The sequence below is a fragment of the Pseudopipra pipra genome, chromosome W (assembly GCF_036250125.1).
Source record: "Pseudopipra pipra isolate bDixPip1 chromosome W, bDixPip1.hap1, whole genome shotgun sequence".
Taxonomy (NCBI): Eukaryota; Metazoa; Chordata; class Aves; order Passeriformes; family Pipridae; genus Pseudopipra; species Pseudopipra pipra.
The window spans coordinates 27,258,730-27,285,460 of NC_087580.1; the positions used below are offsets into that span (position 1 = coordinate 27,258,730).

At 52.7% G+C, this 26,731-nt stretch overlaps 3 protein-coding genes across 3 annotated transcripts in view; 1 reads left to right on the forward strand and 2 right to left on the reverse strand.

The window, feature by feature from the left end:
- Positions 1 to 26,731, reverse strand: part of LOC135405542 (zinc finger protein 239-like) — a 211,939-nt gene that overhangs the window by 173,324 nt on the left and 11,884 nt on the right. The window lies entirely within an intron of this gene.
- Positions 10,869 to 11,854, reverse strand: LOC135405430 (olfactory receptor 14A16-like). The gene has a single exon (XM_064640125.1). The coding sequence runs from the start codon at positions 11,852 to 11,854 to the stop codon at positions 10,883 to 10,885; it is 972 nt and encodes a 323-aa protein (XP_064496195.1). The 3' UTR covers positions 10,869 to 10,882.
- On the forward strand, positions 18,789 to 22,800 carry LOC135404939 (olfactory receptor 14J1-like). Its single transcript, XM_064639670.1, has 2 exons — positions 18,789 to 18,813; positions 22,106 to 22,800. The coding sequence occupies exons 1-2, from the start codon at positions 18,789 to 18,791 to the stop codon at positions 22,798 to 22,800; spliced, it is 720 nt and encodes a 239-aa protein (XP_064495740.1).

Below are 26,731 nucleotides of genomic sequence, written 5' to 3' on the forward strand. Positions count from 1 at the left end.
GCAAACCCATGGAATCAAGGGTCCATTATCACACTGCAGAGCCTTACGAAGCCAAATGGACCCTGTGACTCTGTGGAACCTCATGGAATCTGGTGGCCATTCCCACACTGTAAAACCTCATGGATACTCTCAGGTTCCCATTATGAAAATTCAGCTGCCCAAATTCAGCTGCAAAGGAGACCATGTGCCAAAATCAGCAGTCCAGCTTTGATTTAACAGTAAATAGGAGACAGAGAAAGAAACAGAAAGAGAGAAGAAGAGAGTGGTGGGAAGCCAGTGAGAGAGAGACAGAGATGAATTAAATGTATCACACCATGGAGATCCCTGAGGCTCCCACCGGTCCTTCTTCACCCTGCTCTGCTCGGTGGAGGGTCCCCAAGTTGTGCTTCTGGGCTATCACTTTTATACAGCCCAAGCCCTGGGTATTCAGGGGGGTAGATGCTGTTCCCACAGCTTGGGCTGGCACGTCTACAAGGACTTGCTTCCTTTCCCACAGCTTGCCATGGTGGGAGTTTTGCCCAGTGTGCTTCCAGTCTGCAGGTGGGAATCTTTGTCTGGATGGGTTCCCCAGACCTGCCTTACCAGCCCTGGCTTCCTGTTGGGGCTGTCTGCTCTTTCCCACACTCTGCACAGTGCAATTCTGTCCTGGGGGCTACTTCCAAAGCTTCACCTCCCTTTAGGCCTTGGAATTAAAGGCCTTCCTGTTTGCCACCAGTGCTTATGTGTTGTGGTGCCTTATGGGATTTTCCTGCTTTGACAGTGTTTTGAGACAGTTCATTGTGCCCTTCAAGTCCTTCCATGTGCACACACACACACCACTCTCACCAGTGTCTGGCCCTCCAAAGAACACAAACCCTGATGATTTGTAGCTCCCACTCCAGTGGTTGGTACTTGGACCTCCCTCCGTACCCAGAGCTGAGAGCTCCCTTGTGCCAGAAAGTTTAAAGATGATGTGCCTCATTCTGCCAAGACAACCCTTGGAAAAAAGTGTCCCTCTGTGTTTCCTGGGATAAGAGCACTCTATTGTCATCTTCCAAAACCTTGGAGAGGCCCCAGAGATCTCCCAGGAGGGAATTTGGGGCCTCAAGCACATGACCCGTATATAGAGGCTGAGGACTCAGGGGTCAGTGGTGCAAAGATTGAGGACAGTAGAGGAGTAGCCTGAGAGGTCTGGAAGGGGGGTGTCAGAGCTGGTGAAGCTTTTCTTCCTGTCAGAAAACAGCCTAAGAAAGAACTAGTGCCACCAAGGGCAGCTGGGGTGGCCTAGACTGGTGACAAGAAGTCAGAAATTTCCCTCTGAAGTCAGCGTTGTGGTGCAATATGTCACAAAGCAGGAGTCTGGATGAGCCCAAGGCTTTGTGTGTGCAGGAAGAGCCAGGGAGGACGCAGAGATGTCAGTGCAGGAAGGTGCCAGCCAGGTGGGGCAGCCGGGGAGATGAGGACAGCCTGCAGGGAAAGGGGCAGGGCATGGACACCGTAGGACAGCCTGGGCTGGAGAGGAGACAGGGAGGGGGAGAAGCTGAAAGGCCCTGACAGAGCCACCTTCTGCAGGCCTTTGGCCAGGGCTGCTGTCTGTGCCCCTGATGCCAGGAGGAGGGGAGTGCCCCTTGCAGCCCTGGGGCCTCATGGCCTCCTTGTCCCTGCTCAGCAGCCTGGCAGGTGCCACCCCATGGTCCTGCCCTTGGCATTGCACATCCCACATCCCAGTGCCCCAGGAAGAGCCCTGAGGAATGAGGCAGGGACAGAATCTGCCTTCCCAGGGGCTGGAGGTCAGACCGTGGCCCGTTGGATTAAGGAAACAAGTCAAGGTTTCTTCAGCATCAGAGCCACCTTTCCCTTGCTTGTCCATCCTTGGCATCACTGTCTGCAGATTTCTGCTCTAACTGGAACCCAGGGACACGTTCTCAGTTGTGTCCCTCAGTGAGACTCATTAGCACTACAAGAAACTTTAGTGTTTCAATCTCACTTTGACTTCTTGAGAAGTTGTTTGAACTTCCTCTCAGGGACTGAGTCTCATGTAAACAACACCAAACCCCCCTGAGGGTCATGAAATGCCTGGGGCTGTTGCTGTGCTGCTGAGCTGGGCCGGGCTCCTGGCACACAGGGAGCTCCTGGCAAGCAAGAAGAGCTTCAAAGAGACAGCTCTGCTGGTGAGCAGCTCCTCTGCACAGCCCAGCAGGGCTGAGGGCACTGCCTGCAGCACCAAGGGCAGGGGGAGTGAGGCAGAGAGAAGTTAAAGGCTGTCAGACGTAGAATGATGCTGAGACCTCACTGGGGGAGAATTTTTAACAGATCTTGGCACAGGAAGTCTGTTCATGCAGGGCAATGGGACTGCAGCTTTTGGAGGCATCTGGGAAAGCTGGCACTGCCCACCAACTACAGATTCTGTTAGTGCAACTCGAGAGTATCTGGAGTGCAGAGGAGAAGGACATGCTCAGAGCTTCAGCTCCCACTCAGAATATTTCCAAGATAAAGATTTTTATAAGGTTAAAGAAATTTCCTGAGATTGTGCTTCCAGTTTCCTACTCTTGAGGAATGGGAGGAATAAATCATTAAGAAAGTATTAATTTTGACAGGTCCCTGAGACATCTGAACTGTGAGTGCTCAGTAGGTCTATCTGAGCTTCCTAATGTGCTTTCAGCCACTGCTCTGCCTGTGGGCAGCACCAGCATCACCTCTTCTAGACCCATCAGGACTGGTCTGAGATGTCCTTTTTGCACCTGCAAACGGAATATGACCCCTACCAGTGCAGCCTGTGGTGCTGGGGAAGGAGCTGAGTCTGCTTAAATCAAATGCCATCATAAGGACACTTGGCTGTCTCCCTGAGGTTTCCTTCCAAGTTGTGAATTTCCCTCCAGGTTGGAAACCTGTCCCCTAACATCTCCTTGTTATGTGAAACCCCTGTACAGAAGCACAGTGATGCTAAAACAGTGAAAATGCTGTTGAGTAGGGACCCAGCACTGGAGCTGAAGGAAGATCTCCTAGGAAATCAAAAGGCTGTCTGTGTGTGACATGGGGAGTATCTGTAGAATACAGCTTTGACTTTGTTTAGCTAAGTCCACGCTAACTGGCCTCTTACTGTCTTCTTCTCCTGTGTTGGAAACAAAAACCCAGAGGCAGCAAATGTCCAACAGCAGCTCCATGCCCCAGTTCCTGCTCCTGGCATTCGCAGACAGGCGAGAGCTGCAGCTCCTGCACTTCTGGCTCTTCCTGGCCATCTCCCTGGCTGCCCTCCTGGCCAACGGCCTCATCCTCAGCGCCGTAGCCTGTGACCACCACCTGCACACCCCCATGGGCTTCTTCCTGCTCAACCTCTCCCTCACAGACCTGGGCTGCATCTGCACCACTGTCCCCAAAGCCATGCACAATTCCCTCCAGAACAACACAACCATCTCCTACATGGGATGTGCTGCACAGATCTTTTTCTTTTATTTCTTCATGGCCGTAGAGTTTTCCCTCCTCACCATCTTGTGCTACGACCGCTACGTTGCCATCTGCAAACCCCTGCACTACGGGACCCTCCTGGGCAGCAGAGCTTGTGCCCACATGGCAGCAGCTGCCTGGGCCACTGCGTTTCTCCATACTCTGCTGCACACAGCCAATACATTTTCCCTGCCCCTGTGCCAGGGCAATGCCCTGGGCCAGTTCTTCTGTGAAATCCCTGCCATCCACAAGCTCTCCTGCTCACACTCAGGCTACCTCAGGGAAATTGGGCTCATTGTGGTTAGCGTCTGTTTAGTGTTTGGTTGTTTTGTTTTCATTGTTTTCTCCTATGTGCAGATCTTCAGGGCTGTGCTGAGGATCCCCTCTCAGCAGGGACGGCACAAAGCCTTTTCCACCTGCCTCCCTCACCTGGCTGTGCTCTCCCTGTTTGTCAGCACTGCCATATTTTCCGACCTGAAGCCCCCCTCCATCTCCTCCCCATCCCTGGACCTGGTGGTGGCAGTTCTGTACTCAATAGTACCTCCATCACTGAACCCCCTCATCTACAGCCTCAGGAACCAGGAGCTCAAGGATGCCCTGAGAAAAATGATGACTAGATGCTTTTCAAGAGCAATAACCTGCCTGTTTTCTTCTGCACAACAGTCATTGTGTAACCATTTACTGGCCCAGCCTGCTTTCTAAAGCTTTTGAGAGTGTTGGGGGGGGGGCGCTTCCTACATTTTTTCCTCTTTAAATGTTGTTAACACAGAAATTTATTCTTCATCTCATACCTAATTCACTTTCTCTTTGTTTTGACCCACAATTGTGTAAATGAGGGATCATTCTCTGTGTGCATTTAAAGAAAATAAAAGTTTCTGCAGCAATTTCCTTGTCAAACGTCCTGATTTTGTTATTCTGTACATAAGGAATCACAATCTCTGAGTAGAATAAGGGCTTGAATGTTTTTTTCCAGATTCTCCCTCCAAAAACTTCCCTGAAGCTGGAGGGCAGTGCCTGTGTGCAGAGGAGAAGGGGTAAAGAGTCCTGGTACAGCAGCACTGCCAGGGAGCAGCAGCTCTTGACCTTTTCAGAGATGCTCTTTTTCCACTGCCTCCCTCTCCTTTGTGGTCCTTTCCCAAGGCCTGAGTGCTCTGACAGCTCAGTCACTGCTGTGTGTCAGTCCTGTGACCATGGGCAGGGACAGACCCTGGGCACTGCTGGGACAGAACTGGGCTCCTTAACATCATTTCCATCAGGAAAGGGGATCCCCCTGAAGACTTTGTTCTTTTTGAAAGGTTGGTGTAAAGAACAAGGCCAAGGAATAGACTCTCCAAAGTCTCATTGCTTTGCTTCTTTCCCCATTCAGTCCCTGCAGTGAGAGAAGCGACTCACTGGGGTACTTGAGGGACTGAGGGCTGGGTCAGATGTTCTGTGCTGGTGGCCAGTGGCAAATGGTCTCCAAGTCACCTGCCTGGGGCTCTGCAGCTTGTGAGGGCTCTGATGGCAGATGAGGACTTGTCTGTAGGAAATCAGGAAGTGCAGGAGAGCACAGAGGATCTGCAGGGACAGCCCGTCCCATCCAGTCAGCAGGGAATGGAGCCCTGGAGCAGAATCCTGCCCAGGGTGGAGTCACCCAGAGATAAAGTACTAAATCTTGCTGTGAAGGGGCAAACAGAGCTCTGCAAGCCCAGGGGATGCAACAGGTAGAGGGAAAACTCTTGCAAGTGACTTCTCTTGCCCTCAGTGAACTTCAACAGGTCGATCAAGAGCATCCCCCAAAGGATGTCCCAGCTCTGGAACAAGGCAGGGCCCCTCTGAGCCCCCTCCATGGCCACACAGGAGCGTCTGTGGGAGGTGGTCAGTGGCAGGGAGCACCATCAGCTGGCTCTGCCTCCCAGCTGGAGCAGCACAGCCCAACAGAGTCCCACATGGCCCCAGGCCCTACAGCCCCAGTGCTCTGCAGAGCAGCCTCCCCAGCTCAGGGGCTGTGGGGAGCACGGGCAGGGGGTGCAGGAAGGGCTGCTCAGGCCAGCACAGACGTGTTCCCTTGGGGAAAGGCTCTGTGGGGAGATGGGATGTGCCAGGAGAAGAGCAGGACACCCTGTGTGAGCAGAGGGGCCATGGGAAGAGGCTGCCCTGTCCCTGGGGAAAAGAGGGGGCAAAGCAAAATGTGGGAAACTCTCTGATCTCAGTTGTGCTGCCCAAGAACACGCTGACTCCAGAGGTGTCCAAGCGGGGCAGAGCCGGCGACTCCGGTCCGTGTGGCGGCGGGGGGGAGGCAGCGGCTCTGCTTGATTCCATGGAGTTCTGGGGAGGCACAGTGGCCCCTTGGTTCCATGAGGCTCTGAGATGTCTCAGGGTTCCTTTGGTTCCAAGAGGCCCTGCAGTGTCACATCGGCCCCTTGAGTCCATGAGGTTCCTCAATGTCACAATGGCCTCTTGATTCCATGAAATTCCACTGTGGCCGAGGGTTTCTTTCTTTCCAAGAGGCCCTGCAGTGCCAAAATGGCCTCCTGATTCCATGGGTTTCTGCAGTGTCACAATGCCCCTTTATTTCAGGAGGTTGCCCACTGTCCTTGGGTTCCTTTGGCTCCATGGGGCCCTGGAGTGTCCCAGTGGCCTCTTGACTCCATGAGGTTGCACAGCATCATCACAAAGCTGAGCCCATCCTGATGAAAGTTCTGAGAAGGTTAGGAACTGGGACAAAAGAAACAAGATAATTGGGGAAGGAAAGAGGGGCTTGGTCAACAGAGAGGAAAGATTTTGATGAGGTAGAAAGAGGTTCAGGGAATGCTGAGGGTGCTGAGACTGACTGTGCAAACATTCCTGATGGACCTTTATGCACTTTGTAACCTCAAGCCCCAACACTACCCAAAAGTGCAGCCCTTCCCATTGAAAGGAATCCACTGCTTCAATTCCAAGCCAGGAAAAGCCCAAACCCAGAACTCGACACTCTTATCTGTCCTCTAATGCCCATCCCAGTCCCAAACCTGTATTACCAGTAAAAAAAGCCAAGCTTTAATCCTGACCCAGCCCAAAAAGCTCTTCCTCTAATCATGAAGCAGATACTGTAAGCAGAACAACAAACCTCCCAAAGTTCTGCCTAATCCCCACCCTGAGCTCTAAACCCCAAGCCCTGACCATTCAGCACCCCCACAGCCCTTGGGAGCAGGGCAAGGACCTGCAGGGCCCAGAGCAGGCCCAGGGGGTTGGCAGAGGAATGGGAGGTGACCTGGATCTGCTCAGCTCTGCAGTGACCCCCAGGAGAAGGGCCTGGGCTCTGGGAGGGATGTCCTGTGGCACAGGGGCTCAGGATCCAAGTTCAGAAGGCCAAGTGCACATGGCAACAGCCAGAGCTGGTGCAGAGACATCAGGGAGGGTCTAGAAATGCTGCTGGGAGGGGGTGGGAAAGCAGGAGGGGTGTGTGCAGCCTGCAAGGCCAGAGCAGCAGCAGGGCCAGGGCAGGACAGCCTGCAGGAGAGATGGCCAAGGGCTCTGGCAGGGCTGCAAGGCCCAAAGGCACCCAGGCCTTTGTCCCCTTGCCTCTGGCAGCTGCCTCTGCCACTCAGGCCACCACAAGCAACTTGCCTGGCAGGTTCTGCCCTTGGTTTCTGCCTCGTCCCTCCCTCAGGAGCCTGGCAGGGGTTGCCCAGTTTTGGGCCTTGGTTGTTCCTCCCCCTCCCATCCCAGTGCCCCCCAAACAGCCCTGAGCCAGCCGGGAGGGACAGGATCTGCTGGGCCAGGGCCTGGGGCTCAGGCCTTGGCCTTTGTGCTCCACAAAACCAAGGCAGGCTTTGCTCAGCATTGCAGGGGCCTGCCCAGAGCCTTTGTCTGCCTGCACTCCTGGCCTCCAAGGAGCTGCTCCAAGGAGTCCCTGGGGAGGCTTTGGCAGTGCCTGCCCTCAGTGGGGCCCAGCAATGCTTCAAGGCACTTGGACTTTGGCTTCTGACTTCTTCAGCAGCTGCTTCAATCTTCTCTCAGTACCTCAGGATCATGAGCTGGGCTGCAAACACACCGTGGGGCTCATTAAATTCCAGAAATCCCTCAGGATCTCTTTGTCTTCCTTTAATTGTCTTCAAGGCAATTTCAAAACAAGTCTTCAAAATTTGTACTTTTTTTGTTTTAATTCAATGATGGATATTTTGTAGTTCAGAGAAGAGGTGATAGAGGTGTTCTCCACGTGGTCTTGATCCTGAATGTCTCCTCAGGAGATCCACATTGACCCTGGATGGTCAACCTTGCTCCTCACCCCCCAGCCTCACCAGTTCTGACATGGCCCATCTTGGACTGACAGCTGATGCAACTCCAAATACACTGTGGGACCCATTAAAACACTGAAAAACAAATTATTTCCCTTCCTTTAATTGTCTTCAAGTCTTCAAGACTTCTACAGCTAATTGGAGTTGTTTTGTAGTTTAGCTAACGAGGAAGATTTTAAAGTGGACGTTCCGAAAAATAATTTTTTTGATGAAAGGGAATGATTTACACAGAGCCTTGGGATGCAAGAGGGTCAGGGTGCGAAGGATTTGGATCCAAAGATAAGGGGGCAAAAGAGATTAGTAGCACTTAATCACTGACCAATTGAACAATTAGCAAGTGGTTCAATAGCATTCCCTACAATTTTAACAGTGACTGAATTATAGATTCACAACAACATTCCCACCACAGTCAATTCACACCCACACCCAGGCAGAGATGTGTGGACACATCAATAGCTGGGTGTGGAAAGGTCCCTCTCCCAAATTCTCCTTGTTGTCAGGGAAACACTCCCCCAAATCCCTTTGTGTTTCCCAACAGACAAGGGTCACAGCTGGAGGAGTGTTTGTGGAGGGGGATCAGAATTGTCCTGGGCATCAGTGAGGATCTTTGGAGTGTTGCAAACTGGAGGGTTCCCGAGCTGGGAGAGGCTGCCAGAGGTGTCCCACTGAGAGGGAGGTGCTGGGGAGCTGCCAGGGCCTCCCTCAGCCCAGCTGGTTGTGGGCTCCCAAGGGGACTGGCTTTAGTTATCTGCTGAATTTCCATCCTGGTGTCAGGAACGACTGGAGTTTCTAAAATATTTTGGAACTGTATCCAAAGTGTTCCATTTGGGCTACAATTCAAGCAGGGAATGTTCCAAGGTTTTCAGGGGATGACTCCTTATCCTGTGTTCCCCAGCTCTTACACCCATCCCAATCAGCTGGACAGTTTATTGACAATGTGTCCCAAGGGGCGGCACCTCAGATGCCATAGAAACCCCTCCCCCTGGATTAGGAAACCTTTGGAATTCAGGAGCTGTTCCAGTGGAGCATGAAAATGAACAGCAACTTTCCTAAAGCCCAGACCCCAGCAGAACAAAGCCAGGCCCCCTCAGTGTCAGAGCAAAGGTCCCCCATCCCTGTGTCCCTGTGGCCGCTGAGGCGGCAGCGCAGGCCCGAGGCGGTGCCGGGTCCCGGTGCAGCCGGGGCAGAGCGGCGGCTGCGCGAGCGGCAACCCCGGCGGTGAGTGCGGCAGCCCCGTGGGAGCGGCGGCTCCGGGCACAGACGCCGGCGGCAGCCGCTGTGGCTCCTGGAACCGAGTGGCCATTGGGACACTGCAGGGCCTCCTGGAATCCAGGGGCCGGTGGGACACTGGGGAGCCTCTTGGAGCCAAGGGAACCCTGGGATGTTTTGGAACATCCTGGAATCAAGGGGCCATTGTGACACCGTAGGGCCTTGAGGAACCAAAGGAACCCTCAGAGTTTTTGCAACCTCATGGAATCAAGGGGCCATTTCTGGCAGGATGCTCTGCTCTGAAAATACTTAAAAAATGATCAGAGAATGCAAACAATGCAAGCTCTCTGTAGTGAGTTACTGCTGGTGTCGAAATGCTGTTTTTAATGTTGAATTATGCTAAACCCAAAATACTTCATGAAACTTCAAACACACATCCTGCTTTCCGAAGCAGGATTTGACAGATAAGCTGCTCCCTGGCCTGCAAATATGTCTGGGAGTCAAACCCTTGATAACTATAAAAGCCCCGTCCAACTGTCATGGGGCAGATTCTTCCACAGACTTCCTTGAAGTGTGTGGAACTTCTGCCATGAAGCAGGGACAGCTCTTCATGGTCACTGCCCAGGGGTTAAGTGAAAGAGAGAGAACTACCCCCTGTCATTGTGGGGTGAGTTACCTCAATCTCTGCTGCAGGATTGTTTCTTTTTGCTGGCTTTGATCCAACTACTTTAATAGAATGACTTTGATAGACTGCACTGTCCTATCTTACAGTATACTACTAGGAGTTTTTGGCTTCTATACTGTGCAGTAAATAATTCTGTTTATGGCCTTTCATCTGGTCACTTGTCTGATCAATTGTCTGTTCATTTGTCATAATAAATAATTATTTTATGAAAATATTTCAGATTTGCCATCACTAAAACCCGCAGGACAAAGTGATTGCATCACACCTCTATAATTCCTTCAATTGAAATGAAAATCTGAGCCTGAGATTGGATCCAGCCACCCCCAGGCTCCTCTCTGAGAAGGAATTTTGAAAGCAAGGGGGTCCTTTCTGCCCCTTGTAGCTCAGCGAGACGGCTTCTGCCATCAACTTTGTCTAAGCCTTCCACCCCCCCACCCCAAGCTGTGACACATGGGCATGTCTTGTGCATGCAGTGCAAACATGGACTCCTGAGCTGGTCATTTGCTGTCCCTCCTTGGAGGGAAGAACAAGCCCAATGCCTGGGGTGAGAGGCCAGTGCTGGGAGCGGCGCTGGCTGTGCCAGGGCACTGCTGGGTGCCCCCACCCTGAGCACTCCCACCCTTGTGCTGGTCACTGCTGTTTTCCTCTGCAGGGCGTTGTGTTGGGCACATCCTGGAGAGCAAAGTGGAAAGCAGATGGAAGCTTTGAGGCCCTGCCCTGAGGAGATGCCCCTGCAGGATGGCAGTGCTGCTGCAGAGGTCAGCTCTGTGCCAGCAGTGCCCGTGGCTGTCCCTGCCTGCAGTCCCTGGACAGTCCTGCAGCAGGACTGGGACTGACTGCCAGAGCACTGAGGCCTCCAACAACACAGGGCTCTGAAGGACAGTGTGGAAGGGAAGGGAGAGGAGGCCATGGAGGAGAAGGGCTGCTGCTCCCTGGCAGTGCTGCTCTGCTGGGACTCTTTTCTGGCCCAGCTCTGCACAGAGGCACCGACCCTGCAGCTGCAGAGAAGTCAGAGAGGAAAGATGTCAGGCAAACAAGCCAATGCAGAGTTCTTTATTTGGTTTAAGCACACAGTGAGTAAAATTCCCAATTTGTACAGCCTGTGGGCCAGGCTAGAAAGGCAAACACAGAATTGAAAATGGTGTTTATAGCTATATAAAGAGATATATATATCTTTATTTATATCTTTATATATATAAAGATTTTTTGGTGTGAACAAATTCTCACAAAAATAACAGCCCTACCAAGAGTAAAAAACAGAGAAGATATGGTGGGCCTTTAATGACGTTCATAACAGGATTGGCCTTTAATGAGGTACATAACATAGAGAAGAAGGAGAGTTTATTGCTTCTGAAAAACACCCAGTTATGAGTTTCCTCAGAGCATCCTTGAGCTCCTGGTTCCTGAGGCTGTAGATGAGGGGGTTCAGTGCTGGAGGTACCACTGAGTAAAGAACTGACACCACTAGATCAACGGATGGGGAGGAGGTGGAAGGGGGCTTCAGGTAGACAAAGAATGAGGTGGTAATAAACAGAGAGACCACGGCCAGGTGAGGGAGGCACGTGGAAAAGGCTTTGTGCCGTCCCTTCTCAGAGGGGATCCTCAGCACAGCCTTGAAGATCTGCACATAGGAGAAAACAATGAAAATAAAACAACCAAACATTAAACAGGCAATAACCACAGTGAGCACAATTTCCCTGAGGTAGCCTGAGTGTGAGCAGGAGAGCTTGAGGATGTGTGGGAGTTCACAGAAGAACTGGCCCAGAGCATTGCCCTGGCACAGGGGCAGGGAAAATGTATTGGCTGTGAGCAGCAGAGCATTGAGAAAGGCAGTGGCCCAGGCAGCTGCTGCCATGTGGGCACAAGCTCTGCTGCCCAGGAGGGTCCCGTAGTGCAGGGGTTTGCAGATGGCAACGTAGCGGTCGTAGCACATGACAGTGAGGAGGAAATACTCTGCGTCAAGAAAGAAGACAAGCAGAAAGACCTGTGCAGCACATCCCATATAAGAGATGGTTGGGGTGTCCCGGAGAGAATTGTCCATGGCTTTGGGGACAGTGGTGCAGATGCAGCCCAGGTCTGTGAGGGAGAGGTTGAGCAGGAAGAAGCCCATGGGGGTGTGCAGGTGGTGGTCACAGGCTACAGCGCTGAGGATGAGGCCGTTGGCCAGGAGGGCAGCCAGGGAGATGGCCAGGAAGAGCCAGAAGTGCAGGAGCTGCAGCTCCCGCCTGTCTGCAAATGCCAGGAGGAGGAACTGGGGCATGGAGCTGCTGTTGGACATTTGCTCCTTCCCCAGGGTATTATGATCTGTTGGGGAGGAAAAGTCACTGCTGAGTTACACCAGGCTTCTGCAGCCAAACATTAAACATCTCACAGCCACCCCACTCTCAGGCTCTCTCTCCTCACTCAGACCTCCCTGCAGCTCCCTCCCCTGAGCTCTGGCTTTTGCGGGCTGAGGGGACCACTGGAATCAGTAACTCTGTGATGGGCTCCCAAGGACTCCTTCTTGCTCTGCTGGGAGAGGGAACTTGAAATGCAGGGTGATCTCAAATTAAATGTACTCGTGATACATCAAAGAGCTTCTCAGCTTTGCTCTTTGCAATTTGCCCAAATGAAGGACTGAGCTGAGGGAATTCTTTGTATTTGTTCACCCACTTGCACCTGCCACAGTTAGGAGTGGTTGTGAAGGTTTGAAATCCCTGACATTTCTATTGCACAGCAGGTCAAGTCTTGTGGGTTCTGAGGGGCACAGGGATGGTCCCTCAGTGCAAAGAGCTGCTCTGCCCATCAGTGCTGGGCTCAGCTGCCCTGTGCTGGCAGCTTGGAGCTGGAGGAGCATCACACTCAACTGTTCCCCTCCAAAGAAACTGCACATAGATCCAGGGATCCATGTCCAAAGAACAGATTGACACACTCCTCACCTTTTCATCTCTCCCCTCCCAGACTCAGACACAAAACACTCATTGCAGCTGCCCAGAGCATTTGCATGGATTTAGCACTGAGGAGTTTTCTCCATGGGGATCCTGTGCAGCACAGAGATACTATGGCAGAGCTGTGCCCTTCTGGAGGGCACCTGCAGCCCTGCAGGACACCCAGGCAAACAGCTGAAGACCCTGAAGGTGCCTGGAGGGCACTTGGGCACTTGGCTCCCACAGACACATCCCCACAGCAGCACCCAAAGGGGTTGTGTCTGGACAGGAATCTGCCACCACCACCCCCCCCCAACCCCACAGTGGCTCAGAAAACCCAGTGGTGAGAATAAGGAGAGCCCAGGCAGCAGGGGATGGCAGGGAAATACCACAGTGCTGCTTCCAAGGGAGGAGGGACACAGAGACAGCTGGAAATCAGGGCCCTGTCCTTGCCTGGGCTCTGGCTGCTGCAGGGCAATGCACAGCCCAGCCCCCATGGGCCTGAGGGCACAGGCTCTGCTTAGGCTGGGAAAGGAGCCCAGGGAGGAGCTGCTCAGGGAAGGGGTCTGTGCCACAGGGACAGCAGGGAGGGGCCCACATCCCTCTGCCCAGCCCTTGTGGCAGAAGCTGCCTCTCCCTGCCTGCCTGTCTCTGGGTGAGGAGCTGTTCCTGCCAGCAGCCCCTGCCTGTGCCCAGCTCAGCTCCCTGCCAGTGCTGCCAGAGCCATCCCCAGCCCAGTGCCCAGGGGCAGCTCTGCCTGGGCAGGGGCTGCAGAGCAGATCCCAGACAGCCTGTGGTGGCTGGGAAGGGGGAGGTGTTCTGGGGGGATGTGCTTCCTGAGAAGGGCCCCTGGAAATGGAGGAGGTGGAGCTGAAGCTGTGAGGAGCCATGAGCCTGCAGCTGAAGGGCCCTGCCCAGCCCTGCCCTGCCCTGAGGGGTCACTCCTTCCACCCACCCCTTCTCCCTGCAGGGCCGTGGGAGCTCCTTGGCCGGGCTGAGAGCTGACCCTGGCAGGCAGCAGAGTCCCTGCCCCAGCACACAGAGCCCTGGGGGCAGGACCCTGCTCTGCACCACAGCCCTGGGCACCCCTGGCTGCACCCCCACCTTCCCACCCCACAGCCAGCCCTGGCACAGGGAACCTTCTGGCCCTGGGCCTCTGAGGGGGCAGCAGCAAGTCCTGCTCTGCAGCAGCTTCTCCTGCTGCACCCCAGCAAATCCAGCAGAGCCATCCTGACAGCTCCTGCCACTGCTGCCATTTGGCAGCTGGGAGAGGAACTTGCAGGAACTCACCTGCACTGCTCTGCAGCCAGAGCCTGACTGTGGCAAAGGGCTGGCAAGGTTCCTGCCCTGAGCAGCTCTGCCCTGTCCTCCCTCCCCAGGATCCCTTGAACCTCCTGCTCCCTTCTCCTCTCTGCCCTTGCTGCCTGCAGCTGCTGCCCTGCTCTGCCATATGGCCACTTCCCCTGCACTGCAGCAACTGGGAGAGTCCTGCTGAAAGATCCTAAAAGCTGTGGGATGTGGCAACTTTAGGAGATCACTCCAGGAAGGCAAGTTGAACTTTCCTACAGCCAGAGAATTCTTCATTCAAATCCTGGGAAGGTTTCTCGTGTAGTGAGAGCTCAGTCACCTCCCAGCCCAGGCTGCCTCTCATCTCTCTGCCTTCTCTCCTGTGCCCTGGGTGCTGCAGGCAGTGCCCTCAGCCCTGCTGGGCTGTGCAGAGGAGCTGCTCACCAGCAGAGCTGTCTCTTTGAAGCTCTTCTTGCTTGCCAGGAGCTCCCTGTGTGCCAGGAGCCTGGCCCAGCTCAGCAGCACAGCAACAGCCCCAGGCAGCCCTTGCTCTGCCCCTCTGGGCTCCCTCCAGCTGTCCCTGGGGCTCCAGGGGAACCTGCTGGCACACAGCTGAAGGAAATAATGATGTGCCTTCTCTCAGCTGGGCACAGACACTTCTTTCAGCACTGTCATTTCTCCAAACACACACAGAGTTCAAGAGTCCCCTTTTCATGTCCCATCATTAGACAGGAAACCCAGACAGTGCCCAGGAGGGATCTCTTTCACCTGCACTGAGGGAAGGGACTCAGCTGAGTCAACAGAGGTGTCTCCTTGTGGCTCTGCAGACCTGGGGCCAGAAGGACACTCAGCTCCCTCCACAACCCCCATGGGCTGGGATTCCTCCTGCCCCACTTCAGTGGGCCCAAAACAGGACCCTGCAGGTGTCTCCTTGTCCCAGCTCCCATGGAAATGAATGAAGACCAAAGCCAGGAGTGACCTGCTGGGACACAAACCCCTGGTTCCTTCTGAGGGGCCAGTGGTGACCGAGATTCCTGCTGGGAACTGCAGGCTTCAATGGAGCAGTTCCTAGGCACAGGGCAGCAGCTGTGGGATCTTCTTGGAGGCTGCTGGGACATTGCTTTGGCCAACTTCAGTGGCAGAAGGGGCCCACATGTAGGACAGGGGAACCTGTCACTGTTCTTTCTGTCCAGGGCAGCCCCTAGATGTGCTCAGGTGACCAAATGGAGTCAGGTGGCACAGGGAGAGAGGTCTCTCTCCTGTTCTTTATCAGGGTATTTTCTACATGTCCTCAGAGAACAATGGCAGTTGTCTCCTGGACATCTCTTCACTGCTGAACCTAATTCAGAGCAGCAGAGCCTGGATTGAACAGCCAAAGAGGGGCCTGTAGTGCCAGGGGAGGTGCCAGGGCTCTGCAACACAAGTGCAGCAGCTGCCATGGACAGCACAGGGCCTGTGCAGGAAGCCTGTCCCCATTCCCAGCAGTTGTGGGACAGGCACCACCCAGGGCTTCTCAGACACATTGGAGGCCTTTGGGGCAGGGAGTGATTCCCAGCCCTGCAGGGACACAAAGGCTGTCCCTTCTCTGCCCAGCCAAGGCCGGGCCAGGCACGAGTCCAGAGCACATCAGCCCAGGCTGTCCACACTTGTTCCCTCCCTCTGCTGGCTCTTCTCTCCCCCAGCATTTCAGCAGCATGTGCTGATCTCCTCAGGGATCAGGCCTGGGATTTTCCCCCTGGGCCTGAGTCCCAGCACGTCCCCCCCCAAGGCCATTGTCAGCAAAGCCTCTGCACAGCCCAGCTCTCGGGGCTTTCAGAGCAGCTTTCCCCACTGCAAGTCTGTTCTTACCCCGGTGCCCCCGCTGAGGGGCTGCAGCCAGACAGGCCCCAATGCCCTGTGTGTGGGGCACAGGCAGGAGGAGCTGCAGCCCCAAGTCTCTCTTCATTCCACTTGCAGGCAATAACAGCCCAGGCCTGCTGAGACAGTTCCCAGGTTGCAGGGCTGTGATGGGTTGGGAGAGAAGGACAAGGAGACACAGGACAGAAAGAGCAGGAGAGAGGTGTCCTCAGTGGGAAGGAGCTTCTTGGACCTGTGGAGCTGCTCTAGGTGATGAACAAACTGGGTGAACTTTTGTGGGTGAGGGTCAGAGGAGAGAGTGGTTTGGGTGACCTTGTGGAGTGAGACAAAGAGCCCATTCAAGTTGTCTTTGATAACCCTGGAATTCACTGGAAAGGCACCACGACAGGATGCAAAGAGTCCCAGAGGTTTGTGCAGAGTCTTGTGAAGACACCCCTTGGCACACAGGCCTTTAGAGCACAGCTGGCAGGCTGGTGGACAAGAGGGAGGCTCATTTGCATCTGCTTCTCTCCAAGAGGAACCAAGAGGTTGCCATAGTAACTGACTGTAGAAATGGGAATGTATGCTGGTTGCCATGTTAACTGCCCATAGCAATGGGAATGTATGATAGTTGCCATGGTAACTGACCATGGGAACAGCAATGTATGATGGTTGCCATGGTATTTGACTGTACCAGTGAGAGGTATGATGGTTCCCATGGTAACTGATAGTAGCAATGAGAATGTATGATGGTTACCATGGTAACCGACTGTAGCAGTGGGAAGTATGATGGTTTCTGTGGTAAATGACTGTAGCAACAGGAATGTATGCTGGTTTCCATGGTAACTGTAGCAACGAGAATGTATACTGGTTGCCATGGTAACCGACCATAGGAATGTGACTTTATAATGGTTGCCATGGTAAGTGAGCATAGCAATGGGAATCTATGATGGTTGCCATGGTGACTGTAGCAATGGGAATGATTGGTGCTTGCCATGGTAACCGACCATAGCAATGGGAATGTATGATGGTTGCCATGGTAACTGACGATGGCAATGAGAATGTATGATGGTTGCCATGGTAACCGACTGTACCAAAGGGAAATAGGATGGTTGCCATGGTAACTGACCGTAGCAATTTGAATGTATGATGGTTGTCATAGTAACCGACCACAGAAGTGGGAATGTGTGCTGGTTACAATGGTAAACGACCATAGCAATTGGAAGTATGATGGTAACCATGGTAACTGACTGTAGAAACGGGAATGCATGCTGTTTGCCATGGTAACCGACTGTAGCAATGGGAATTCATGCTGCTTGCCATGGTAACCAACCATAGCAGTAAGAATGTATGATGTTTGCCATGGTAACTGACCGTAGCAACTGAAATGTGTGATGGTTGCCATGGTTACTGACTGTAGAAGGAAAAAATGTATGCTCATCGCCATGGTAACCGACCATAGCAATGGGAGTGCATGATGGTTGCCATGGTAACCGATCATAGCAACAGGAATCTATGATGGTTGCCAGAGTAACTGACCATAGCAATGGGACTGTATGATGGTTTCCATGTAACTGACCTTTGCAGTGGGAAATGTGTGATGCTTGCCATGGTAACTGAGTGCAGCAATGGAAATGTATGCTGGTTACCATGGTAACCAACCATGGCAATAAGAATGTATGATGCTTGCCATGGTAACTGACCCTAGCAACTGGAATGAATGATGGTTGCCATGGTAATCTACTGTAGCAATGGGAATGTATGATGTTGCCATGGTAACTGACAGTAGCAAGGGGAATGTGTGATGGTTGCCATGGTAACTGACTAAAGCAATGGGAAATGAATGCTGGTTGCCATGGTAACCAACCATGGCATGAAGAATGTATGATGGTTGCCATGGTAACTGACCCTAGCAACTGGAATGGATGATGGTTGCCATGGTAACAGACCATATCAATGGGAATGTAAGATGGTTGCCATGGTAACCGACTATGGCAATGGGGATGCATTATGGTTGCCATGGTAAACTGACTGTAGCAACTGGAAGTATGATGGTTGCCACAGTAACTGACCATAGAAACGACAATGTATGGTGGTTGCCATGGTAACGGACTGTACCAGTGGGAAGTATGTTGGCTGCCATGGGAACTGACTGTAGCCACGAGAATGAATGCTAGTTGCCATGGTAAATGACCATAGCAACCTGATTTTTTGATGGTTGCCATGGTAACCTACTGTAGCAATGGGAATGTATGATGTTGCCATGGTAACTGACAGTAGGAACGGGAATGTATTATGGTTGCCATGGTAACTGAACATAGAAACTGGAATTCAGATGGTTGCCATGCTAACTGTTCGTAGCAATGTGGCTACATGATGTTTGCCATGGTAACTGATTGTAGCAGTGTACAGTATGATGGTTGCCATGGTAATCGACCACAGCAAAGGGGATGTCTGATGGTTGCCATGGTAACTGACCGTAGCAATGGGAATAAATGATGTTGCCATGGTAACCTACTACAGCAATGGGAATGTGTGGTGGTTACCATGGTAACCGACCATAGCAATGGGAATGTATGATGGTTGCCATGGTAACCAACAATAACAGTGGGAATGTATGGTGGTTGCCATGGTAAGTGACCATAGCAAAAGGAATGTATGATGATTGCCATGGTAACTGACTGTAGCAATAGGAATGTATAGTGGTTGCCATGGTAACCGACTGTAGGAATGGGAACGTATGATGGTTTCCATGGTAACCAACTGATAGTAGCAATGGGACTGTATGATGGTTGCCAGGGTAACTGACCGCAGAAATGGCAATGTATGATGTTTGCTATGGTAACTGACAGTAGGAATGGGAATGTATGATGGTTGCCATGGTAACTAACTGTAGCAACAGGAATATATGCTGGTTGCCATGGTAACTGCCCATAAGAATGGAAATGTCTGATAGTTGCCATGGTAACTGACCATAGCAATGGGACTGTCTCATGGTTGCCATGGTAACCGAGCATAGTAATGGGAATGTGTGATGATTGCCATGGTAATGACCGTGGCAATTGTAATGTATGATGGTTGCCATGGTAACTGATTGTAGGAATGGGAATGTGTGATGGTTCCCATGGTAACCAATTGTACCAGTGTGAAGTATGATGGTTGCTGTAGTAACCGACCGTAGCAATGCGAATGTATGATGGTTGCCAAGGTAACTGACTGTACCAATGGCAATGTATGATGGTTGCCATGGTAACTGACCATGGCAATGAGAATATATGCTGGTTGCCATGGTAGCCAAGCATACCAGTGGGAATGTATGATCGTTGCCACGGTAACTGACTGTAGCAACTGTGTGATGGTTGCCATGGTCACTGAGCATAGCAATTGGAATGTATGCTGTTTGCCATGGTAACTGACCATAGCAGTGGGAAGTATGCTGTTTGCCACAGTAATTGACTGTAGCAATGGGAATGTATTATGGTTGCCATGGTGACCGACCATAGAAATGACAATGTATTATGGTTGCCATGGTAACTGACCATAGCAATGGGAATGCATGCTGGTTTTCATGGCAACTGTGATTTACTTAGACTATGAGCACGATATTGTCATCTGCAAAAACATCTGTGAGTGCCCAGAGATCTCCCAAGATGGGCTTTAAAGGTCTCAAGCACATGAGCACTAGAGAGGGGCTAAGGAGCTGTGGCCTCACTGGTGTGGAGACTGAGGACAGTACAGGACAGCCCTGAGAGGGCTTGAAGCGAGGGTTTAGAGCTGATGGATCCTTTTGTCATAGGAGAAAAGAGCATGAGAAAGAAAGAATTAATGCCAAGTGCAACTGGGGAGGTCCTGAGTGGACATGAGGAAAAAGGAATTTCATTCCATGGAAAACACTGGGCTGGAACACGTCACCCAGAAGGAGTCTGGATGAGCCCAAGGCTTTGTGTGTGCAGGAAGAGCCAGGGAGGACGCAGAGATGTCAGTGCAGGAAGGTGCCAGCCAGGTGGGGCAGCCGGGGGGATGACGACAGCCTGCAGGGAAAGGGGCAGGGCATGGACACCGTAGGACAGCCTGGGCTGGAGAGGAGACAGGGATGGGGAGAAGCTGAAAGGCCCTGACACAGCCACCTTCTGCGGCCTTTGGCCATGGCTGCTGTCTGTGCCCCTGATGCCAGGAGGAGGGGAGTGGCCCTTGCAGCCCTGGGGTCTCATGGCCTCCTTGTCCCTGCTCAGCAGCCTGGCAGGTGCCACCCCATGGTCCTGCCCTTGGCATTGCACATCCCACATCCCAGTGCCCCGGGAAGAGCCCTGAGGAATGAGGCAGGGACAGGATCTGCCTTCCCAGGGGCTGAGGGTCAGGGCTTGGCCCTTTGGATTAAGGAAAGAAGTCAAAGTTTATTCTGCATTAGAGCCACCTTTCCCTTGCTTGTCCATCCTTGTCATCACTGTCTGCAGTTTTCTGTTCCAACTGGAATCTGGGGACACTTTCACAGTCATGTCCTTCAGTGGGACCCATTAACAGTACAAGAAACTTCAGTATTTCAAACTCATTTTGACTTCTTGAGAAGTTGTTTGAACTTCCTCTCAGGGACTGAGTCTCATGTAAACAACATCAAATCCCCCTGAGGGTCATGAAATGCCTGGGGCTGTTGCTGTGCTGCTGAGCTGGGCCGGGCTCCTGGCACACAGGGAGCTCCTGGCAAGCAAGAGGAGCTTCAAAGAGACAGCTCTGCTGGTGAGCAGCTCCTCTGCACAGCCCAGCAGGGCTGAGGGCACTGCCAGGGCAGCTCAGGGACACCAGCAGGGCACAGACACAGCTTCAAGGGGCTCAGCACTGGCAGGAGGGCTGAGAGCTCCCTGCAGGAGGAATCTTGGCAGGGCTGCACATGGTGAGTCTGTGGCTGCAGGGCAGTGCAGGGGCAGCTCCTGGAGGCATCTCCTAAAGCTGGCCCAGCCCCAGCTGATGGGATGGGTGAGCAGGGGCTGTTTTGGGGCACTTTGGAAGAGCTGTGAAGCCGGGGGTGCAGCCAGGGGTGCCCAGGGCTGTGGGGCAGAGCAGGGTCCTGCAGCCCAGGGCGCTGTGCTGGGCAGGGACTCTGCTGCCTGCCAGGGGCAGCTCTCAGCCAGCCCGGGGAGCTGCTCCCAGGGCTGGGGCAGAAGGGCTGTGGGCAAGGAGCAAACCTGGCAGGGGAGGGAGGATCTTTTCCATGTCTCCCTGTTGCAGGGTCAGACCTGCTCACAGCTCCAGATCACTACACCATATTTAATGCAGAATTTTTTGCAAAGCTCAGAAAAGACAGGGGCTACAGGAAAGGAGTTAGTCCTGCTGGTAATTTCCTGCTTAGGCATTGTAGCAGAGACATTGTTCTCTCAGGTCAGGAAGCTGCACTGAAATTCCAACTCTTTTACTCTCAGAGGTGAATATTTCAGGCAGGATCAGAGATGAGCACAGGATCCCGGGCAGTGCTGAGCCTTCCCTTGGGGGTGGGCACTCTCCTGTCCCAGCCCTTGGCTTCTCTGCGTGAGGGCTCCTGTCCTGCTCTGTCCAGCACAGCTGCACCTCTGGGCTGGCACAGGGGACACTTCACAGAGCTGCCCTTTCAAGCAGTGCTGCCCTGCTCTCAGCACAGATCTTGGTGGGGTTTTTAAAGAGAAATCTGTGTGTGAAGTCCTCTTCAAGGCACCCAAGGGAAAATCCAGGGCAGATGGGAAACAGACTGAGAAGCACTGCAGCTCTCCTGGCTCTGCAATAAGCAATGGAGAGCTCAGCCCTTCTGCCTGTCCTGTCTCAAGAATCTTCAGATTTGTCATCAGAAAAATTTGCCCCTAAAAAAACATCCCCAGGTGTTATCATTGTAACCAAACAACCCAGTCTAAATTATTTTAAGGATACACTGTGCCTCTCTCCTGAAGCCCAAATTACTCCAAGACAACAGTACAGGAATTGAACTTTTCCATCAAAGCTGGGTTCCATGTGACATCCCCTGTGATCATGAGAGCTGTCCCAAACCAGTTCCATGTCTGCACTGCAGCAGAGCAAAGCTGAGTCCTTGGCAGCACATGGCCAGAGCTCCTGCTCCTCACAGCACCCTCAGAGAGCACAAACCAGAGAAAAGAAATGCCTTGACTTGGAGGGGATTTCCCTGAAAACTACCCTGGCTTTGCTGAGAGGGGGCTGTCTTAATAGTTCCCTGTGCTTTCCTTTTCTGAACAGATCCTGTGCTAAGGAGCAGCAAATGTCCAACAGCAGCTCCCTCACCCAGTTCCTCCTCCTGGCATTCACAGACAGGCGGGAGCTGCAGCTCCTGAACTTCTGGCTCTTCCTGGCCATCTCCCTGGCTGCCCTCCTGGCCAATGGCCTCATCCTCAGCGCCGTAGCCTGTGACCATCACCTGCACACCCCCATGGGCTTCTTCCTGCTCAACCTCTCCCTCACAGACCTGGGCTGCATCTGCACCACTGTCCCCAAAGCCATGCACAATTCCCTCTGGGGCACCACAGCCATCTCCTACATGGGATGTGCTGCACAGCTCTTTTTCTTTTATTTCTTCATCTCAGCAGAATATTTCCTCCTTACCATCATGTGCTATGACCGCTACGTTGCCATCTGCAAACCCCTGCACTACGGGACCCTCCTGGGCAGCAGAGCTTGTGCCCACATGGCAGCAGCTGCCTGGGCCACTGGGTTTCACTATTCTTTGCTGCACACAGCCAATACATTTTCCCTGCCCCTGTGTCAGGGCAATGCCCTGGGCCAGTTCTTCTGTGAAATCCCACACATCCTCAAGCTCTCCTGCTCACACTCAGGCTACCTTAGGGAAATTGGGCTCATTGGGGTTAGTGTCTGTTTAGGATTTAGTTGTTTAATTTTCATTGTTTTCTCCTATGTGCAGATCTTCAGGGCTGTGCTGAGGATCCCCTCTCAGCAGGGACGGCACAAAGCCTTTTCCACCTGCCTCCCTCACCTGGCCGTGCTCTCCCTGTTTGTCAGCACTGCCATATTTGCCTACCTGAAGCCTCCCTCCATCTCCTCCCCATCCCTGGATCTGATTGTGTCAGTTCTGTACTCAGTGGTTCCTCCAGCACTGAACCCGCTCATCTACAGCCTCAGGAATCAGGAGCTCAGGGACGCTCTGAGGAAAATGATGACTGGATGCTTTTCAGGAGCAATAAACTGCCTGTTTTCTGGTGTGTAGCATTCAGAATGGGACTCCTTAATGGCCCAGCCTTCCTGCTCAGGTTTGTTGTGGAGGTCATCAGGTTCTTCCTGCAATAATTTTCTGTGCAATGAAATATTATTATGCATATGCCTTTGAATTTAGTGTCTACCCATTGAATTTGACCCAGAGATGTAAAAATGATGAATTGTGCTCTCTGACTATTTACACAAAATAAAAGACCCCGCAGTGCCTTCTTTGTCCAAGACCCTTCTTCTCAGATGTTCCTAAAAGACAGCACACTGCAGGACAAGGTGTATTTGCAAAGTTGAAGGGGACAATAATCCCAGCCCAGCAGCACTGCCAGGGAGCAGCAGGGCTTGGTCTTTGCAGAGCTGCTCTCTTGCCACTTCCACACTGTCCTCCTGAGCCCCTTTCTCGCTGTAAGGCCTGAGTGCTCTCTGAGCACAGTCCTGTGGGCTGGAAGCCCTTGGAGCACAGGCAGGGACAGGCCCTGGGAACTTGTGAAGCAGAGCTGGGCTCCCTTCCAGCATCTCCAGGATGCTGTGGGATCTTCTGAGAGCAGGGCATGGACTGGGTCACTTCTTGTGTGACCTTGCTCCAGGGCTGGAACTCTCCTGCAGTGACACCATGACACTCCTGCTCTCTGCTTTCCAGGTTTCATTTTTAGATCCAGTCTTCCCCTCCTGTTCACAGGGACATCCTGGGAGTGCTTCAGAGCTGCCATCCTGGGGCAGCTCCTGCCCAGCGTGGGCAGGCACAAGGTCTCTCCAGCTGCTCCTCTCCCCTCCCCAGTGCCACTGTTTTCTGCAGCCTCCTCCTCCTTGCCCAGCACAGCCCTCCTGGCACAGTTGGACACAGCCCTTGTTCTACCCCCTCCTCAGGCACCTGCCCAAACCCCCTCAGCTCCAGCCTGAGGGTCAGAAACCTTCAGGGCAGGGAGGCACCAGGCAAAATGCTGAGGAAACCTATCAGCTGCACTCAAATCCAATTGGAGGGGTTGGCCTCCTGGGAGAAATCCCTTCTCATTCTCCAGAACCACCAGGACAACCTGTGTTGTGTCCTGGGCACTCCTCTGGAAGTGTCAGATATGGAAAAGGTTTTGATGTCAGGGATATTGAGAAGGCTGGGCAGTGTCACTGGGAGACCTCTCCCAAACCCTTGGAAAGGTCAGGGCCATCCCAGAGCTTCCTGGGGCCTTGGCAAAGGCAGACATGGCACCAGTCTGCAAACAGGGCAGCAAGGAGGGTTGGCAGAGTTCCAGACTGCTCAGGCTCAGCAGGGAAGGGGATAGGGCAAGTCCTGCTGCAGCCATTCCCAGGCATGGGAAGGACAAGGCAGGAATTGCAGAAACCCTGTGGGAGGGAATAGAGGATGTTGTGTGCCCAGACTTTATCAAGGCCCTTGACATGGTCTCCTGTGGTCTCCTTATGGCCAGAGTGGTGAGAGCTGGACTGAAGAAGTGGTAGATGTGGTGGGTGGGAAGTTGCTGAATGAAGAGGGTCCAATAAAATCCACGATACAAAGTCCTCTTGGCAGCAACTTCCTGATGAAATCTCTCAGTGATCAGCCCTTGAACACCACTACAGAATATCTTTATTATCTCTCTGTACGTTGGGACAAAATGTATTTTCAAGTCCTTTGTGGATGATGCCAAATTTCAGGGAGTTCCTGAGTCACCCCTGGTTTAAAGACACATACTGGGGCGAGAACGCCAATAAAATGAACTCAATCCCCTTTTATTCCCTACCAATACAGGGAGACAAAATACAAGGAGTATAAGTGAAAAAATAAGAGTTTACTGATAAGAAATACAGCAGCAAAAACAGCAATACCAACAGAACAGTCCAAAGCAACAGCAGAGAGAGAAATTGCCTCCTCTCTCCCCCCCTGCCCTAACTCCTTTTTGTAAACAGATAAAAACAGGGATCAATACCTGTCTCCCTTCTCCCTTTTCCCCCTGAATGAACAAAGAACAAAAATTAAACCACAGGAGAGAGGGGGCAAAGCAAAATGTGGGAAACTCTCTGGTCTGAGATCAGTTGTGCTGCCCAAGAACACGCTGACTCCAGAGGTGTCCAAGCGGGGCAGAGCCGGCGACTCCGGTCCGTGCGGTGGCGGGGGGGAGGCAGCGGCTCTGCTTGATTCCATGGGGTTCTGGGGAGGCACAGTGGCCTCTTGGTTCCAGGAGGTTCTGAGATGTTTCAGGGTTCCTTTTGTTCCAAAGAGACCCCACACTTCATTATCATCCCTTGGTTCCATGAGATTCCACAGTGTCCTGCATTCCTTTGGTTCCATGAGGCCCTGCAGTGTCACGGTGCCACTTGATTCCATGACATTACAAAGAATCAGAATGGACCCTTGATTTAAGGCCAACTGCACATGGGGCTGCATTAGGGGGAGTGTGGGCACCCAGACAAGGGTGTTGTCACCCAATTGGACTCAGTCCTGGGGTCACCACATCTGGACTGCTCTGTCTGTCTGTGAGGTTCCCCATTCTGGAGGAATGAGGAAGAACTGGAGAGGGTCTAGAGGAGATTTGACAAGATGGAGCTTTCCTCCATATTGCAAATAGAATGAAATCTCCACAAAGAGTAGTACTGAAGGTTCAGACTGAAGGTGAGGAAAAAGAAATGTCACTCAAAGAGGACCCTTGTGCTGCAAGAGGCCACCCAGAGGGAGTCAGGATCAGCCCATGGCTTTGTGTTCCAGGGAACAGCCAGAGCTGGTGCAGAGACATCGGGGAGGGTCTAGAAATGCTGCTGGGAGGGGGTGGGAAAGCAGGAGGGGTGTTTGCAGCCTGCAAGGCCAGAGCAGCAGCAGGGCCAGGGCAGGACAGCCTGCAGGAGAGATGGCCAAGGGCTCTGGCAGGGCTGCAAGGCCCAAAGGCACCCAGGCCTTTGTCCCCTTGCCTCTGGCAGCTGCCTCTGCCACTCAGGCCACCACAAGCAACTTGCCTGGCAGGTTCTGCCCTTGGTTTCTGCCTCGCCCCTCCCTCAGCAGCCTGGCAGGGGTTGCCCAGTTTTGGGCCTTTGTTGTTCCTCCCCCTCCCATCCCAGTGCCCCCCAAACAGCCCTGAGCCAGCCGGGAGGGACAGGATCTGCTGGGCCAGGGCCTGGGGCTCAGGCCTTGGCCTTTGTGCTCCACAAAACCAAGGCAGGCTTTGCTCAGCATTGCAGGGGCCTGCCCAGAGCCTTTGTCTGCCTGCACTCCTGGCCTCCAAGGAGCTGCTCCAAGGAGTCCCTGGGGAGGTTTTGTCAGTGCCTGTCCTCAGTGGGGCCCAGCAATGCTTCAAGGCACTTGGAGTTTGGCTTCTGACTTCTTCAGCAGCTGCTTCAATCTTCTCTCAGTACCTCAGGATCATGGGCTGGGCTGCAAAAACATCGTGGGGCTCATTAAAATGCAGAAATCCCTCAGGATCTCTTTGTCTTCCTTTAATTGTCTTCAAGGCAATTTCAAAACAAGTCTTCAAAATTTGTACTTTTTTTGTTTTAATTCAAGGATGGATATTTTTAAGTTCAGACAAGAGGTGACAGAGGTGTTCTCCAAGTGATCTTGATGCTGAGTGTCTCCTCAGGAGATCCAGCCTGACCCTGGATGATCGACCTTGCTCCTCACCCCCCAACCTCACCAGTTCTGACATGGCCCATCTTGCACTGACAGCTGATGCAACTCCAAACACACTGTGGGACCCATTAAAACACTGAAAAACAAATTAATTTTCTTTCTTTAATTGTCTTCAAGACATCAACAACTAATTGGAGTTGTTTTGTAGTTTAGCTAAGCAGGAAGATTTCAAAGTGGAAGTCATGAAAAATATATTTTTTGATGAAAGAGAATGATTTACACAGAGCCTTGGAATGCAAGAGGGTCAGGGTGCAAAGGATTTGGACACAAATATAAGGGGGCAAAAGAGATTACTAGCATTTAATTATTGACCAGTTTGACA